Genomic DNA, 20,124 nt, shown 5'->3' on the forward strand with positions numbered 1-20,124 from the left:
GGGCCCTAGGGACACCTATGACTACCCAGCCACTAACAGATGGACCGACAGGGGGTGTCCAACACGTTAGTACGTGCGTGATGGGCAATGGATCCATCTATGGCCGCACAACCACCGATAGATGGGCCGATAGGGGGTGTCGCACGCGAATTTGTAACTGCGCCAACTAACAGTCAACTACTTTGACACGACGACAAGCCCCGTGTGGGCATTTGTAAGGGTGGGCAGCGCAGTGGAGGGGAAAAGCGAGGAAGGACAAAAAGAATAGAGAAATCTGAGCAGAACTAAGGAAGGAGGGGCATGAAAAATAGAAAACCCTTGTTCTTTTAGCAGCTGGTTTTACTAGAGGGTTCACAAAGCCACTAGGTGGCTTCTTCGTGGCTCTTTCTGTTAGAGTATGCACATCATCACTAGATGACTTGTCTGCAACTAATCTAGAACAAAAAACCCTGGTAGTACTCTCAGATGACCTCAAGGATAAGTTCTACTTAACAATACTCGGGAGCCTTTCCTTAGCCTGTTAGCTGGCCTTTTGAAAAATTTCATTTCCCCTAATAGGGATATGTATGGAAAAGGAAAACTTTGCTTAAGGGCCTCAGGGTTCAGGCTAGAGCTTGCATAATTCCGAGTCTTATTAATGTCCTCAGTAGAGCAAAAAGATTGCTTTTGTCCATCAGATGGAGGCCCGAAACTATTTTATTTAGTAAAAATTATGACTTTGGAGAATTGTCTTCTTGCAGAGTGCGGTCGCAACGGAATAGGTATCTCTATGTAGTTGCACCAAATGAACCAACACCTGCATCAAGTACACAAAGTATAATCAACATTTGTGGTTGTAAGAATTGATCACATAAAGCTTATCAAACATCGATAGCTAACTCGACTTGGCCTAGAGCATTGCCGGGAAAATATTCCTTGTCCGACAAAGATAACTGAGAATGGAAGGATAAGTTTATTTTGTCAAACAAATCATTTTGATAATATGGTCTTGACTAACACATAATTTCCGATTCCACTAAGATTTTGGTTTTGAGGAGCCCCTTACCCCAAGTTAGCCATTTTGTATTTGATATGCTATGAGGTGTTACAAGATTAAAAGATTTTGAATTGTCCTTTGTTTGGACTTTCGAATGTGTAAATTGCACCTTTTGTGTGGAAATGTGTAAATTGCACTTTACAATTATAACTTAAAGGTAGTGATACATGCTCCATCATTGTGCTCATTTTTATATTTGATGTTCCCTCGTTGTGCACATTGTCAAGCTGTCAAACACAAATATTTATCCATTACACTTATCTAACTGTGCATTTATTTGCTAGCAAAACTAATAAATATATAATCCCATAGAAGTAGTTTTGACAAAAGGATATTCTGATGTATTTTCCCAATGAAGAATTTGAATAGTCTTGATATATTAATATTGCAATTTACATTTTGGTACAATGCAATATTTTAATCTCTACATGAGTGGTTCAAATTTTCAGTCAAGTTTTAGCAAGACGAGCAGGACAGACGGGTCGGGCATCAATGCATGCGAGGCCAGGGCAGGTAAAGTGCATCGAAGGGGGCCACAACTGAGCCAATGGTCATCCCAGAACGAGGTTGACGCGCCGTCCCGTACCAGCACCCTCGAGAGCCCTCTTTAGAGCGACATCATGCCGCTGAGGCTCGCCCAGTGGTCACCATCAGCCAGACGCGTCCGGGGCACGAGCGGGAGCTTGCCGTCGGGCATGGACCATGCCCAGGACGTCCAACGAGACGGGGGGGGGGGGGGGGGGGGGGGGGGGGGGGGGGGGGGGCGTGCAGCCGGTGCAACACCTTCAGAAGGAGACAATCATTCTGGGCGCGGAGATCACGCACGCCTAGCCCGCCCTCACTTTTGCTCTGGCATACCGTGACCCAGGCCACAAGGCATTGGGCGCCAGACGTGCGTTCGGCCATGTTCCACAGGAAGGCGCGACGCAGCGAGTCGAGAGCCGTGATGACAGACGGAGGGAGCTTGAGCGCCGCCATGGGGTAGGTTGGGATGGCGTCAACGACGGTGCTGATGAGCACCAACCATATTTTGGAAATGGACATGAGGAAGTAAAAATTCACATTGTTTCAAACCTTATTGGTTGGTCAGGTCAATGTTCTAAAACGAAAATCTTGAACAATACAATTGAATGGGCAAGACGGCTTTTGTTGGTCTCTTAAAAGGCATGCGCGATAACAAATATATGTATGTATGTACGCGTGTGTACTGCTCATCTCATCAGCTTTCGATCAGGAGAGGAGAGGACGCGCGCCCGCCTAGCTACACGCCGCTGATTAATCAATTGGATCTTCCTTTGCTTCCAGTTTACTCTTGGTACTGATCCTAATCACTCAAGTGGGCATAGACAATGGTTCTCATAATATGCCGCGCTATGTCAAACCCACTCAGAACTTTGCAACACGTACTTATACCAAAAGTAAAAGATGATGAAATCAGACGTGGGTTTACACCTGACTTTTTCCCCTTCCAACCGTGTGCAAAGATGGTGAAATCACATGTCTTACGTTAGCCGGGCGTGTGTTTGGTTGATTGACCGCAGCAAAAAAGAGAGCATGCGTTTGGACGTTTGGTTGGTGCCCAAAGCAAAAACCGAACCAGCCGCACCGCTGGCCAGATCATGGCGCACGCGCACCACCTCCCCACCCCACCCCTGAATCTGAAATGTCAACCAGGACCAGCAGTCCGGTCTTGGTTAGCGGTCTTGTTTTCCATTCTCATGGCGCAGTCGCCATCAGCTCCCTGACTCTCCGCCCCCAGCTCCCCTCCCCCCTCCTCCTCGCCTTGCCGCTTTGGCTCGGACGCCAGCCGGGTAGGTGGCGACTTGGCGCGGCACACGGTAGGTGCCCACCGCACCGTCCCGCGACGGCGCCACCCAGCAGCAATTGCCTTGACCGTTCCCCCAGGCCGATCAGCGCTAACAACCCCGCCCGCTCTAAACTGGAACTAGAATATTCCCTAAAAAAAACTGGAACTAGAATATACGGGCTATAATGCATTTTTTCGATACAGAAAATATATCAATATTGCGATAATTACACCCAGTCTTTGCACCAACAAGATATCAAAAGATATCAAGGATGCACGGTTAAGAAAAAAAGAAATATATAAACAAAGACCTCGTCGCAGCGATGAAATACCCGCAATGGCAACACTCTAACCACCAAAGAAAACACCTGGACTACAGAAAAGGTTCTCCAAAAACAGCGTCTTCAAGAAAACAATGCGTAAGCGTTGTCGTCGCCCGATCAGTTTTCACCGCGGAGAGAGTCTGAGATCCCAAAAACAATACCTTCGCAAGACCATTGCAAGGTAGAACCAAAGAAGGTCAGACATTAGGCTTTCTCTGGAGATCGCGGCTCGGTACTTGAAAAGTGCCCCCAAAAATGTTGTCCACCTGTGTTGCCGCCCCCTCCTGCCAAGGCGGCCGCTGCAAGTCCTCAACACATGAAAAAACTTGTGCCGCCATTCTTCAACGCAACCAAAACTCCTCTCCGCCATTACAAGTCTCTGATCTCAGCCACCATAACTTTCTCCACCACTGTCAATGCCGTGGAAATCTATACTTAAGGCATGTCCCGTGACACCGGCAAGACAGCGAAGCTTCGCGCCATGCCCTCATGAAGCCGCTCTGGCTGAAGATGAGGATGTATCAGACCGAATCAATTCCGATCTAGACATCCAGTGGCACCATGCGCCAAACGCTGAGATCTCCGAGAGGAAGATCGGAACTCGTCGGTGTTTAGATCGAGAAGGCCTGCATGAAACAAATCGAAGTTTTGGAGCTCAAAGAATAGCAGGGCCAAGCACCGCGGGGCTCCTCTAGATCCCGACGGGCCGGATCTAGGCAGTGCCCTTCCCGGCCGCCGCCAACCCAAGCGAGAGCCGCCGCTGTAACCGGCCCTCCACGACCAGGACAAAGAACCGAAGACCGGCTTCCTCCGAGCTCCGCCCAACGCAGCGCCCCTGCACGGGATCGCCAGCCGTGCTGAGCCCCCCACACACGGAGAGGAGAGCCCCCCCCCCCCCCCCCCCCCCCCCCCCCCCACCCCGGCCAACACTTGCCAGGCTTTACTCGATGGCGCACAGGCTGGCAGCAGCCCCTCAGTCGCTCGCGGGAGCGACGCGAGGGGTTCAGGAGCGAAGCGAAACCCTGGGATAATGCATAACAAATGATTAAAGTCGTCTTGTCAAAACTCATTTCTTTCTTACATGTCCGAGCGTGTTCGGACATCAAACAGACGCCCAGTAGGCTTCCTAAAATTCAATCGTCTGGATAGTCCAGACTTTTTCAAATCCAGACCATATATGAGGAAGAAATGTGGTTGTCTGGAAGGGGATGATTAAAGATGAGGCAAAAATAAGCCAGTGAAGGGGGTTGTAAGAGGTGAGGCGAAAATAAATCGACGAAAATAAACGTGCATACCAGTGGTTTAAGAGTAAGATCTTTTAGGATCAGCGACCTACCACCTTTCGTCCTCCCCGAGGTCCTAAATTTATACCACCAACCAACCCAGTTGATCAATCATACGCATATATACCACTTGCCTTCTGTCTGCCTCGTACTCCTTAATTACCATGGCCTGCACCAAGCATTTCTTGATCTCCGCCGCGCCTCCCTGAGCACGTTCGGTCAGCTTCAGTTCCCTCCTCGCGCGGATCATGGCGTCGGTGAGATCCTGCGTGTCCGTCAAGCCGGCCGCTGGCCCCGCCAGGTACAGATCCGCCAGGGTCGGGGCGGCCAGTTTGGAGCCGACAAGCCTGCGAATATCCGCTTCTTCTTCTTCTTCTTCATTGGGCCCAGGCGCGGATGGCTGCGGCAGAGGTGTCGGCTGTGCCGCCAGTATCAGCGGCAGGGGCGTTGCCGTTGCTCGTTTGGTTGGCGATGGCTGGAGGGCGAGGCGGAGGGGCGGGCGGGAGGTCGTCGCCGAGTGCAGCGCCAGCCTGGAGGGGGTCCGCCACGGCGCGGCGGCCGCCGCCGTGCCCAGCGTGCCTGCGCTGCCCGAGCGGGCCAAGGTGGTGGCTCTCGTGGCGGCCGTCATGCTGCTTTGCAACGCCGACCGGGTCGTCATGTCCGTCGCCGTCGTGCCGCTGGCCGCGCAGCACGGCTGGTCCAGCTCCTTCGTCGGCATCGTCCAGGTACGCCCGCCCACTTCTTGCCATGTTAATTTACTCCTCAACATTAGCAGAAACTGAAGTGAATGTCATTTTGCTCTGACCTTAAGCAAGAATTTGGTAACAGCAAAAAACCATTAATTCCAACCATTAGTTGAGTAAATTGCTTACCGAAAGTCAACGATGCATGATGTATCAACTTCAGATTTCGTTACATTCTTTTAAGCCAGGCTGCCTGATGGTACCAAGTTAACAACAACCAAGTTAACATCATGAGCTCGTGCTACACATGTTTCTAGTATGATTCTTGGAGGGACAATTTCAAGGGCCGATTTTGCGATAGAAACCAAAATTAGCAAGCAGTACGCGGGGATAAGTCAGCAACTTGAGCTGCTACTGTTTCCTGATTTATACAATGTAGAAATTTGACAATTGGACGCTTGAAATATCCAATCTAGTGGATGATGTGATATATGAACTACTCTGTAAACACCCTTGACTGTTTACTTGGTTACTGGGACCAGAAAGATTGATTGCATCAGTTGCTACTCCGTAAAGGCTAAAATACCATTGCAACACCACTGACTAGACGTCATTCAGCAAGTGTATGATGATGTGATATATATGAACTAATGCAGCATGTATATTGTGATTGGAGATTCGAATACTTAAGCATTTGTAACAACCATTAAGCATGAGTAACTAGATGAGAACAAACACAGCAAATTGTCGATATCCATGAGCAGCTAGGCTAAAACAAACACAGCCACCTACCCCCTTACTGGCATATCGTGCATGGTTAGTGATGCTCAAATTGATTGACTCAAGGTTAAATTTTCCCAACACTGTTGCAGTCATCATTTCTATGGGGGTATGTTTTCTCATCCATGGTTGGAGGAGCTTTGGCGGACCGATACGGGGGGAAGAAGGTGATGGCAGGTGCTGCTGCACTCTGGTCCTTGGCCACTTTCCTCACTCCATGGGCCGCCTCTCAATCCGCCACTATGTTGCTTGCTGTACGTGTGCTTTTTGGCGTTGCAGAAGGTGTTGCATTTCCGACAATGAGCACTTTCTTACCAAAGTAAGTAGCTCATATCACCCATTAAATTTATTCAGCATGGACACTTGAGTACTCTGCTTCAAGCAACATTAATCTCAGATTACTGAAGAGGAACAGACAGAAGCAGTAACCTCCACCAACACTTGGAGCAGCATAAGCCAAAATACTTTACTTCTTTGAGATCAATCACACTAGTATTCATTATAGTTAAAACATAGTGCTAGAAGAATTAGTTTAGCTGTGCATACAGGTATTCTTCGTCTCATAGATATACTTTCGGGTATGTCAGCCAATGCTCTTTTTCACAGATATCAGTAACCGATTCTACTTACAGAATCTAGAAAATGAAACATTCACTACATATATATATATATATAGATGCAACCAAACGCAACTTCAGTTCAGGCTCCTAATTTCATTTTTGAACATGAAACAGGTGGTTCCCAACACATGAACGTGCCACTGCTGTTGGCCTTTCCATGGGAGGATTCCATCTTGGAAACGTCGTAAGCTTCCTAGCAACACCGATCATCATGTCACATATAGGCCTTGCCGGAACATTTGCCTTCTTCGCATCACTTGGTTACTTGTGGCTCTCTGTATGGCTGTTGAATGTAGAAAGTGACCCTATTGACAGCCGTACTATAAGCAAATCTGAGCTGCAACTAATTCTAGCTGGACGAAGTAAATCAAAAGTCAAAGGCAGCAAATCACCATCCTTAAGAGAAGTGTTCTCAAAGATGGAAATGTGGGCCATAATTGTAGCTAATGTGATAAACAACTGGGTAAGAATGACTGACCAGCAGAACTAAAGTTTTGTGATACTGTATCTAGATATTAACATCTTGAAATTACAAACACCATGCAGGGCTATTTTGTCCTACTATCATGGATGCCGGTGTACTTCAAAACGGTATGTCATCAAAGCTTCTAAAATCATTCTAATAGGTCTGCCTTACAAGTCTGCTATAAGCTGTTGTTTCTGACTATTATCCCAACAGGTATATAATGTCAATTTGAAACAAGCTGCATGGTTCAGTGCCATACCTTGGGGCGTCATGGCTCTATCAGGATATGTCGCGGGAGCTTCTGCAGATTTCATGATCAAATCCGGCTTATCTATTGTGCGAGTCCGGAAAATTATGCAGTCAATTGGTTTTATTGGGCCAGGTGTGTCATTGCTATGTCTAAGATTTGCCCAAACACCATCGGCTGCAGCAGTTATCATGACCGCCGCCTTGGGTTTGAGTTCCTGCAGTCAAGCTGGGTACTTCTGTAATGTACAGGTAACTACTGTTCATGTTTCCTCATATCATATCCTGATCACACCATCTCTACTCAGAGTGCCTGTTCTTCTGAATCAGTAGCTCCACTAACAATATGAATGTGTTTCACTATTTTTTTTACCGTCAGGACATTGCCCCTAAATACGCTGGATCCCTACACGGTATGTTCGCAAACTTTTTTGATAGCATCAGTAGACAACAAGATCCATATTTCTGCATTGATGACTTGATTCTTCAGCACTTATATCTGGCATCTCTGTGCTGCTTGAACAGGAATGACGAACGGCATTGGGACAGTGGCCGCCATAGTTAGCACAGTAGGGGCAGGATACTTCGTCCAGTGGCTGGGATCCTTCCAGGCCTTCCTCACCCTAACGGCAGTGCTCTATTTCAGCGCCACCATCTTCTACAACATCTACGCGACAGGAGACCTGGTTTTTGACTGAGCTGAAAAATACTGTTAATGTCAAATGTACAATTACAGCTTGTAAAATGTCTGTCTGCGCCCACCGCGCAGAGCAAAGAAACAAATAGAATTAAGATTGATTGGCTGGCTCATTCATATAAGACTGAACGCAACCATGGTGGCTTTGTATCCGTGGAAAAAGTAGGGAATGTGGAGATCTCTTCAACAAAATTATCTCTCTCATTTAGTAGTAAGAAAAGGCACCAGCAATTGATAACCATGTTGCCTCTTACATTACATTCACTCATTCGTCCATTCAGGTTACAGAGTTCAGTAGTACTGAACTCTGGACAATCAAACAATGTTTCAGGCTTTATATTTAAAGCCGGGCATATTCATTCCGTTTACAACAGTGGTAGCTCTCATTGTTCTACCTTCCCATGCCTTCTCTTAATATGCAGAAGTTGCACCATGATGCCCTTTGTTACCTCAAAACGACCAACGCGTATAACCAATTATAGCAGCATAATGTACTAGTTCTAAACTACATAAAAGATATAGCATGATATATTATATTCATAAAAATCGATCATAATGTTGTTCAACATATAGAAGTAAAAATAGTTTAAGATATTGTGGCAAAATCTAAGATATATAGAGGATATAAAATAACAAATGGTAAGAAACCTTACAAATTACAGGATAACTTTGCGATCCTTGGTGCTTTGAAAATGAGTGATGATGTTCTCATCCTTGACTTGCAAGAAGAATTCCCTTCAATGAATGTGACAAAGCAATCGTTCAAGTATTTTTGCCCCATCTTCTTAGCTTTTTTTTATTGATGGAAAGACCCGCTCAACACCGGTTGTTGCAATAGGAAGAACTAGCACCAATTTGAGAAGTTTGTAAAGAATCTCATACCGAAGAGACCTCCCTGTTTTAACAAGCATCATAGACAACTCTGCTAGACTTCTCAAGTTTGTGAAGTTTTCATCATTCCTCACATCACTAATATAGAGATTCAGTTGAAAAGGAAGTTGGTGCATCATCTTATATAATTGGGGGCTCTGTGCTAGGAGCTCTCTCTGGTCCAGGTGTACTGTGCTTGTCCCACTACTACTCTGCCCTTGGAATATCACCAACTGCATCTGCATATCATTGGAAGATGGAGTAACACTCTTGGGTTCAGGTTGTCTCTTCTTTGCAACTGCTCTTTGTAAGAAAGCCCTCAAATTAGTAGTACCACTATTCTTCCTCTTTATGTTTTGGACCTGAAAGTTAAAATCACTCAAGTTTTACAGTACTTATTTTATGAGTAATACTGAAAGCACAAAGTGCTCCCTGGATGATTTTGGTAATTAATGTCAACATATCTCTTGTTGGACTAATAGTTTCATCTAGTATATTTTAGATGAGTTCAACATTGGAGTGGCAAGGACAGGAGGATGTGGACCCCTTCAAAATGCTAAGGACAAAGATTGGCAAAAGCTCAAGGCTCTTCATTTGTATTTTAGTGATCCAAGATCACATTGAGTCCATAGGAAAGCCAATACTATTAAAAGGGGATGAGGTGTTGCTTAATGGTCTACTTGCTCAAATGCTTAGTGATATTGCTCCAAAACCCTCGACCACTTTCTCCATCCAAATATTGTTGGGGAACGTAGCATGCAATTTTAAAAAAATTCATACGATCACGCAAGATCTATCTAGGAGATGCATAGCAACGAGGGGGGGGGGGGGGGGAGTGTGTCCACGTACCCTCGTAGACCGAAAGCGGAAGAGTTATGTTAACGCGGTTGATGTAGTCGAACGTCTTCATGATCCGACCGATCCAAGTACCGAACGTACGGCACCTTCGTGTTTAGCACACGTTCAGCTCGATGACGTCCCTCAAACTCTTGATCCAGTAGAGGGTCGAGGGAGAGTTTCGTCAGCACGACGGCATGGTGACGGTGTTGGTGATGTGATCCGCACAGGGCTTCGCCTAAGCAATACGACGATATGACCGGAGGAGTAAACTGTGGAGGGGGCACCGCACACGGCTAAGACAAATCTTTTGTGTGCCTTTGGGGTGCCCCCGCCCCCATATATAAAGGGGGGGGGGGGGAGGAGGAGGCCGGCGGCCAAGGAGGGGCGCGCTAAGGGGGGAGTCCTACTTGGACTCCTAGTCCAAGTAGGATTCGGCCCCCTCCTTCCTTCCAACGGAGGGGGAAAGGGGAAAGAGGCGGGGAGGGAGAAGGAAAGGGGGGCCGCGCCCCCACCCCTTGTCCAATTCGAATTGGGCTGGGGGGGGGCACCTCATATGGCTGCCTCCTCCTCTCCACTATGGCCCATGAGGCCCATCAACTTTCCCGGGGGGTTCCGGTAACCTCCCGGTACTTCGAAAAATCCCAGATCTTCTTCGGAACCATTCCGGTGTCCGTATATAACCTTCCAATATATGAATCTTTACCTCTCGACCATTTCGAGAGTCCTCGTCATGTCCGTGATCTCATCCGGGACTCTGAACAAATTTCGGTCACCAAAACACATAACTCATAATACAAATCATCATCGAACGTTAAGCGTGCGGACCCTACGGGTTCGAGAACTATGTAGACATGACCGAGACACATCTCCGGTCAATAACCAATAGCGGAACCTGGATGCTCATATTGGCTCCTACATATTCTACGAAGATCTTTATCGGGCAAACTGCATGACAACATACGTTATTCCCTTTGTCATCGGTATGTTACTTGCCCGAGATTCGATCGTCGGTATCCTCATACCTAGTTCAATCTCGTTACCGGCAAGTCTCTTTACTCGTTTCGTAATGCATCATCCCGTAACTAACTCATTAGTCACATTGCTTGAAGGCCTATAATGATGTGCATTATCAAGAGGGCCCAGAGATACCTCTCCGATACTCGGAGTGACAAATACTAATCTTGATCTATGCCAACCCAACAAACACCTTCGGAGACACCTGTAGATCATCTTTATAATCACCTAGTTACGTTGTGACGTTTGATAGCACACAAGGTGTTCCTCCGGTATTCGGGAGTTGCATAATCTCATAGTTAGAGGAATATGTATAAGTCATGAAGAAAGTCATAGCAACATCAATCTCAGAACATAGTGGATACTAGGGATCAAACCCTAACAAAACTAACTCGATTACATGATAAATCTCATCCAAGCCATCACCGTCCAGCAAGCCTACGATGGAATTACTCACGCACGGCGGTGAGCATCATGAAATTGGTGATGGAGGATGGTTGATGATGACGATGGCGACGGATTCCCCTCTCCGGAGCGCCGAACGGACTCCAGATCAGCCCTCCCGAGAGAGTTTAGGGCTTGGCGGTGGCTCCGTATCGTAAAACGCGATGAATCCTTCTCTCTGATTTTTTTCTCCCCGAACACGAATATATAGAGTTGGAGTTGAGGTCGGTGGAGCACCAGGGGGCCCACGAGGCAGGGGGGCGTGCCCAGGGGGGCAGGCGCGCCTCCCACCCTCGTGGACAGGGTGTGGGCCCCCTGGCCTTGATTCTTTCGCCAGTAATTTTTATTATTTCCAAAAATAATCTCCGTGAAGTTTCAGGTCATTCCGAGAACTTTTGTTTCTGCACAAAGATAATACCATGGCAATTCTGCTGAAAACAGCGCCAGTCTGGGTTAGTTCCATTCAAATCATGCAAGTTAGAGTCCAAAACAAGGGCAAAGTGTTTGGAAAAGTAGATACGACGGAGACTTATCAACTCCCCCAAGCTTAAACCTTTGCTTGTCCTCAAGCAATTCAGTTGATAAACTGAAAGTGATAAAGAAAAACTTTTATAAACTCTGTTTGCTCTTGTTGTTGTAAATATGTAAAGCCAGCATTCAAGTTTTCAGCAAAGATTATAACTAACCATATTCACAATAACATTTAGGTCTCATGTTTACTCATATTAATGGCATAATCAGCTAGCGAGCAATAATAATAAATCTCGGATGACAACACTTTCTCAAAACAATCATGATATGATATAACAAGATGGTATCTCGCTAGCCCTTTCTGAGACTGCAAAAATAAATGCAGAGCACCTTTAAAGATCAAGGACTGACTAGACATTGTAATTCATGGTAAAAGAGATCCAATCATAGTCATACCCAATATAAATTAATAGTAATGGATGCAAATGACAGCGGTGCTCTCCAACTAGTGCTTTTTAATAAGAGGGTGATGATTCAACATAAAAGTAAATAGATAGGACCTTCGCAGAGGGAAGCAGGGATTTGTAGAGGTGCCAGAGCTCGGTTTTTGAAATAGAGATAAATAATATTTTGAGCGGCATACTTTCATTGTCAACATAACAACCGAGAGATGGCGATATCTTCCATGCTACACACATTATAGGCGGTTCCCAAACAGAATGGTAAATTTTATACTCCCCCTCCACCAACAAGCATCAATCCATGGCATGCTCGAAACAACGAGTGCCTCCAACTAACAACAGTCCCGGGGGAGTTTTGTTTGCAATTATTTTGATTTGATTTGCATAAAGCATGGGACTGGGCATCCCGGTGACCAGCCATTTTCTCGTGAGTGAGGAGCGGAGTCCACTCCTCTTGAGAATAACCCGCCTAGCATGGAAGATACAAACAGCCCTGGTTGATACATGAGCTATTCGAGCATACAAAACAGAATTTCGTTTGAAGGTTTAGAGTTTGGCACATACAAAATTACTTGGAACGGCAGGTAGATACCGCATATAGGAAGGTATGGTGGACTCATATGGAATACCTTTGGGGTTTAAGGGATTGGATGCACAAGCAGTATTCCCGCTTAGTACAAGTGAAGGCTAGAAAAAGACTGGGAAGCGACCAACTAGAGAGCGACAACAGTCATGAACATGCATTAAAATTAATAAACATTAAGTGCAAGCATGAGTAGGATATAATCCACCATGAACATAAATATCGTGGAGGCTATGTTGATTTTGTTTCAACTACATGTCTGAACATGTGCCAAGTCAAGTCACTTAAATCATTCAAAGGAGGATACCACCCCATCATACCACATCACAACCATTTTAATAGCATGTTGGCACGCAAGGTAAACCATTATAAACTCCTAGCTAATTAAGCATGGCATAAGTAACTATAATCTCTAATTGTCATTGCAAACATGTTTATTCATAATAGGCTGAATCTGGAACGACGAACTAATCATATTTACAAAAACAAGAGAGGTCGAGTTCATACCAGCTTCTCTCATCTCAATCAGTCCATCATATATCGTCATAATTGCCTTTCACTTGCACGACTGAACGATGTGTATAATAATAATGGTGCACGTGCATTGGACTAAGCTGGAATCTGCGAGCATTCAATAAATAGGAGAATACAAGGCAATATGGGCTCTTGGTTAAATCAACAATAATGCATATAAGAACCACTTCAACAATTTCATTATGGTCTTCTCCTATCGACCCCCAAAGAAATGAAATAAAACTATTTACACGGGAAAGCTCCCAACAAGCAAAAGAAGAACGAGAAATATTTTTAGGTTTTCTTTTAGTTATTACTACTACAACATGGAAAGTAAACTAACTAAAGCTACAACTAATTTTTTTTGTTTTTCTTAAAGTTTTTCAAACACACAAGAAGAAAGCATAAAAAGGGAAATAAACTAGCATGGATAGTACAATGAAAAATTATGAGCACCGACAACTAGCATGAGTGTGTGAATATAAATGTAATGTCGGTGAGAAATACGTACTCCCCCAAGCTTAGGCTTTTGGCCTAAGTTGGTATATGGCTACGGCTGGCCTAGCGGATATCCGAAGTTGTAACCGGAGTCGTACTGAATGAAGCCTCTGGTTGCCACTGGTTGGCAACCTCCTCCGGATCCCACTGGTAAACAGACTGGCGTGGGGGAACAAATTGTGGTTCCGGATCTGGCTCTGTAGCTGATGTGGGGTTCCGGTAGGCGTGAATGGCCTCCAACGGAACAAGGTACTCACCTGTAGATAAATCAAACAAGGAAGGAGCAGGCAAGGTAATAATCTCAGGGTGATTTTTATCAAATAACAGTCTATAGTTAAGCTCCTTTTTCCTGTTCTTAACAATGAAATCATGTGCAACCATACTCTTGTAATCTAGTAAAACAGTAGGCAACAATTTTTCTTCTTTCTCATAGTGCCTAATAGGTATGTTAAAGTATGCAGCGAGGCGCGAGGCGAAGATGCCTCCCAAGATGGGGCCCTTAGTACGGTTAAGATTTAACTGCTTTGCAACAATGGCGCCCATACTAAATGAGTCATCACGAAACAAGGCATGGCACAAAATAACAATACCAGGGGCACTTAGGTTGCCATAGTTTCCGCGACCAATTAAGCATCTATTAGCAAATAATGCAAAGTAACGTAAAACAGGAAAATGTATGCTAGTAATTCTTGCATCGGAAACTTTCCTAGTTTCCCCTACAACAATTGTATCAATAAACCCCTCCACATCGTCACGATGTGGTTCCTCTACGCTGCCCGGAAAAGGCAACTTGCAAACCTCACAAAATTCAGAGAGGGGCATCTCCTTGTACTCATCATATAAATAGAAATCCATCGAAGGTGGAGACCTCCTAGAATGTAAATGAAAATTTTGCACAAAGATATTAGTGAGTAAGAGGTACTGTTCGCGTTGGTCGCGGAGGAAGTTGGTGAGGCCTGCATTCTCAGCCAATTCATAAAAATCATCATAAATCCCGGCTGCTCTCAAGAAATCATCACAAGGACATTCACATGGCCGAACTTCCGCGATGCAAGGGAGATTATACTTGGGCCTCTCTTCTTCTTCACTTTGCTTATCCTTCGAGCTTCGGCTCGAAGAGCCCCTCAAAAATCTCTTCATCATTTTCTGAAAATTTCTGAAATTTTTAGTAACTTCAAATAAAAGTGAACCAAACTCAACAAAATTGATAGCAACTACTCCCACAAGTGCCTAGAGACTATATCATGCATTAGAACTACTTGGGACCAAATAAATTTGTCATGCAAGGTCAAGAACATGGTCACCTAGGCAGCACAAATTTGCAATGAATAAAGCACTAGAACAAAAACTAATTGGACCATTGGAGGAGTCACATACCAAGGAACAATCCCCCAAAGCAGTTTTGTGAGAGGTGCTTTGAGCTAGGAGATCGAAAATTGCAGCAAAATGAGCTAGAACTCGTGCTTGAGCTGGTTGGTGATTTCTTTGGGAGGAAGAAGGAGTGTGTGGGTGCAGGGATAAGTGGAGGGGAGCCACCATGGGCCCACGAGGTAGGGGGCGCGGCCTGTAGGGGTGGGCGCGCCCTGGACCCTCGTGGCCAGGTGCTTGCTCCCCCTGCTGTGTTCTTAGTGCTAGATATTCTCAAATATTCCAGAAAAAAAATCATATTTCAATTTCAGGGCATTTGTAGAACTTTTATTTTCGGGGTATTTTTATAGTGCACAGATAATTCAGAAAACAGGCAGAAAATACTATTTTTACTTTATTTCAACTAAATAACAGAAAGTAGAAGGAGGGTACAAAAGGTTGTGCTTTCTAACTTCATCCATCTCATGCTCATCAAAAGGAATCCACTAACAAGGTTGATCAAGTGTTGTTAACAAACTCATTCCGAAGAACATGGAACCGGAGAAATTTCGAATAATACTATGTTACCTCAACGGGGATATGCACATCCCCAATAATAATAATATCATATTTCTTCTTGACAGTAGGAAGAGGAAATTCAAAACCTCCAAAAATAATCGATGGAATTTTTCCAATAGAGTTTATACTATGAACTTGAGGTTGTTTCCTCGAAAAGTGTACCGTATGCTCATTCCATTAACATGAAAAGTGACATTGCCTTTGTTGCAATCAATAACAGCCCCTGCAGTATTCAAAAAGGGTCTTCCAAGAATAATAGACATACTATCGTCCTCGGGAATGTCGAGAATAACAAAGTCCGTTAAAATAGTAACGTTTGCAACCACAACAGGCACATCCTCACAAATACCGACATGTATAGCAGTTAATTTATCGACCATTTGCAAAGATATTTCAGTAGGTGTCAACTTGTTCAAATCAAGTCTACGATATAAAGAGAGAGGCATAACACTAACACCGACTCCAAGATCACATAAAGCAGTTTTAACATAGTTTCTTTTAATGGAGCATGGTATAGTGGGTACTCCTGGATCTCCTAACTTCTTTGGTATTCCACCCTTAAAAGTATAATCAGCAAGCATGGTGGAAATCTCAGCTTCCGGTATCTTTCATTTATTTGTAACAATTTCTTTCATATACTTAGCATAAGGATTCATTTTGAGCATATCAATTAAACGCATACGCAAAAAGATAGGTCTAATCATTTCAGCAAAGCGCTCAAAATCCTCATCATCCCTTTTCTTTGATGGTTTAGGAGGAAAGGGCATGGGTTTCTGAACCCAAGGTTCTCTTTCCTTACCGTGTTTCCTAGCAACAATGTCTCTCTTATCATAACATTGATTCTTTGATTGTGGGTTATCAAGATCAACAGCAGGTTCAATTTCTACATCATTATCATTGCTGGGTTGAGCATCGACATGAACATCATCATTAACATTATCACTAGGTTCATGTTCATTACCAGATTGTGTTTCAGCATCAGAAATAGAAATATCATTGGGATTCTCAGGTGTGTCAACAATAGGCTCACTAGAAGCATGCAAAGTCCTATCATTCTTCTTTTTCTTCTTTTTAGAAGAACTAGGTGCATCTACATTATTTCTCTGAGAATCTTGCTCAATCCTCTTAGGATGGCCTTCAGGATACAAAGGTTCCTGAGTCATTTTACCAGTTCTAGTAGCCACTCTAACAAGAAAATCATTATTCTTACTATTCAATTCATTGAGCAAATCATTCTGAGCTTTAAGTACTTGTTCTACTTGAGTGGTAACCATAGAAGCATGTTTACTAATGAGTTTAAGTTCACCTTTAACTCTAGACATATAATCACTCAAGTGTTCAATCATATAAGCATTTCGTTTTAATTCTCTACCAAAATAAGCATTAAAGTTTTCTTGTTTGACAATAAAGTTATCAAACTCATCTAAGCATTGGCTAGCAAACTTAGTAGGAGGGATTTCAGCTTTATCATATCTATAGAGAGAATTTACCTTTACTACCTGTGTCTGGTTATCAAGACCATGTGTTTCTTCAACAGGCGGTAAATTTAAGACCATGTATTTCTTCAACATGAGGTAAATTCTTAACATCTTCAGCTTTTATACCTTTTTCTTTCATAGATTTCTTTGCCTCTTGCATATCTTCAGGACTAAGAAATAGAACACCCCTTTTCTTCGGAGTTGGCTTAGGAGTTGGTTCAGGAAGTGTCCAATTATTTTCATTTGTCAACATATTATTCAATAGAATTTCAGCTTGATCAACAATTCTTTCCCTGAAAACACAACCAGCACAACTATCCAGGTGGTCTCTGGAAGCATCGGTTAGTCCATTATAAAAGATATCAAGTATTTCATTTTTCTTAAGAGGATGACCAGGCAAAGCATTAAGTAATTGGAGAAGCCTCCCCCAAGCTTGTGGGAGACTCTCTTCTTCAATTTGCACAAAATTATATATTTCCCTTAAAGCAGCTTGTTTCTTATGAGCGGGGAAATATTTAGCAGAGAAGTAATAAATCATATCCTGGGGACTACGCACACAACCAGGATCAAGAGAGTTAAACCATATCTTAGCATCACCCTTTAATTAGAATGGAAATATTTTAAGGATATAGTAGTAACGAGTTTTCTCATCATTAGTGAATAGGGTGGCTATATCATTTAATTTAGTAAGATGTGCCACAACAGTTTCAGATTCATAGCCATAGAAAGGATCAGATTCAACCAAAGTAATTATATCAGGGTCGACAGAGAATTCATAGTCCTTATCAGTAACAAAGATATGTGAAGTAGCATAAGCAGGATCATATTTCATTCTAGCATTCAGAGATTTTTGTTTCAGCTTAGCTAGTAATTTCTTAAGATCACTTCTATCATTGCAAGCAAGAAAGTCTCTAGCAGTTTCTTCATCCATAACATAGCCCTCAGGCAGAACAAGCAATTCATATATAGGGGTAGAATCTTCATCATCACTTTCATCAATATTATCAGTTTGAATAATTTCATTCTCTCTAGCCCTAGCAAGTTGTTCATCAAGAAATTCACCAAGTGGCACAGTAGTATCAAGCATAGACGTAGTTTCATCATGAGTATCATGCATAGCAGAAGTGGCATCATCAATAACATGCGACATATCAGAATTAATAGCAGAAGCAGGTTTAGGTGTCGCAAGCTTACTCAAAACAAAAGGTGAATCAAGTGCAGAGCTAGATGGCAGTTCCTTACCTCCCCTCGTAGTTGAGGGATAAATTTTAGTTTTCTCGTCTTTCAAGTTCTTCATAGTGACCAGCAGATATAAATCCCAAGTGACTCAAAGAATAGAGCGATGCTCCCCGGCAACGGCGCCAAAAAATAGTCTTGATAACCCACAAGTATAGGGGATCGCAACAGTTTTCGAGGGTAGAGTATTCAACCCAAATTTATTGATTCGACACAAGGGGAGCCAAAGAATATTCTCAAGTATTAGCAGTTGAGTTGTCAATTCAACCACACCTGGATAACTTAATATCTGCAGCAAAGTATTTAGTAGCAAAGTAGTATGATGGTAACGGTAACAGTAGCAAAAGTGATATTTTTGGGTTTTGTAGTGATTGTAACAGTGGCAACGGAAAAGTAACTAAGTAAAGAACAATATGTGAAAAGCTCGTACGCATTAGATCGGTGATGGAGAATTATGCCGGATGCGGTTCATCATGTAACAGTCATAACATAGGGTGACACAGAACTAGCTCCAATTCATCAATGTAATGTAGGCATGTATTCCGAATATAGTCATACGTGCTTATGGAAAAGAACTTGCATGACATCTTTTGTCCTACCCTTCCGTGGCAGTGGGGTCCTAATGGAAACTAAGGGATATTAAGGCCTCCTTTTAATAGAGTACCGGACCAAAGCATTAACACATAGTGAATACATGAACTCCTCAAACTACGGTCATCACCGGGAGTGGTCCCGATTATTGTCACTTCTGTAGGGTAACGCAGGAGAAAACAAAAATTTTCCGACCTACGCACCAGCCCAGGACCACTATGGAGACTGCATACATGGTTTGATCTTTTTCGTTACCGACTCGTAGCTCAGCGGGAAGTAGAGTCGATGACGATCGGCGGTGCAGATCCCCGCAGCTAGGATTTTCAACCTCCCAACCGCGAGGATGTATACCCTCATATGCTCCTCAGACAGCCCTCCGGGAGACGGTCGAACAGCCCCCCAGACGGTGTCGTGGACAGCCCTTCGGGAGGACCTTCGAAACTCGAACGGTCACTCGGACAGCCCTTCGGGAGGACCTTCGAAACTTGGACGGTCACACGGACAGCCCTTCGGGAGGCACTCACGAGCTAAGACCGAAACTACGATCTCTCTACAAAGTTGCACACATACGGTGCCATCTATTCGGTAGGGCTTCGCCGTCCAGAACTAGTTCCTGCCGGAACCCAGACAGCCTTACGGCTCTACGAAACTATTTCGCTTGGAGGGAGAGAGAAGCCAGATCATGCATGGAACTTGTATGTGAGAAAGAGTGAGTGTGGAGAGTGCCTCTCCACCTCTATTTATAGGAAAACCCAAGGGGTAGGGGACACATGAAAAACCCCCAAATGCCCACACTTTATGTCACACATAAAGGGCATAAAGGGATGACAAGTGGAGCCCATGGAGGAGCTGCACCCTCCAACGTCCCACCTTCATGGGGGCCCCCCAAAGGGGGTTCCTTGATCCCCAAGTCCTTCTAGAAGCCTTTTGGGAAAAGCCCCAAAAGGTGGCTTTACATAAATATCCCAAAAAGCACTTTCACTATTCACGACGACATTTTTCAGCGTCCGTTCGAACTGAAAATATTTATGTGGGCTTAGAACATTTCCAGTACCCACTCAAATTATTTTCAACGCGTTCCGAAACAATTCTGGATTAGTGATTTTCATCTGCGAAAATCATCTGAAGTGGTTCCGGCAGCTCCGGAGCAATTCCAGCTTTTATCCCGGAAAATTCCAGAAAGTTTCCAGAATGACTCTGGCACCCTCCAAGAATTATCAGGCATGTGCCGAAACCAATTTGACTTAATAGTATATCC

At 44.1% G+C, this 20,124-nt stretch overlaps 1 protein-coding gene across 1 annotated transcript; it reads left to right on the forward strand.

Moving 5' to 3' along the window:
* The first annotated feature begins 4,525 nt into the window (after positions 1-4,525).
* On the forward strand, positions 4,526-8,194 carry LOC109740318 (probable anion transporter 2, chloroplastic). Its single transcript, XM_020299361.4, has 7 exons — positions 4,526-5,174; positions 6,005-6,231; positions 6,647-6,995; positions 7,079-7,123; positions 7,212-7,496; positions 7,624-7,657; positions 7,770-8,194. Exons 1-7 carry the CDS (start codon positions 4,698-4,700, stop codon positions 7,940-7,942), a joined length of 1,590 nt encoding a protein of 529 aa, XP_020154950.1. The 5' UTR covers positions 4,526-4,697; the 3' UTR covers positions 7,943-8,194.
* The last annotated feature ends 11,930 nt before the right edge of the window (positions 8,195-20,124 follow it).

This window comes from Aegilops tauschii, chromosome 1, assembly GCF_002575655.3.
Source record: "Aegilops tauschii subsp. strangulata cultivar AL8/78 chromosome 1, Aet v6.0, whole genome shotgun sequence".
Taxonomy (NCBI): domain Eukaryota; kingdom Viridiplantae; phylum Streptophyta; class Magnoliopsida; order Poales; family Poaceae; genus Aegilops; species Aegilops tauschii.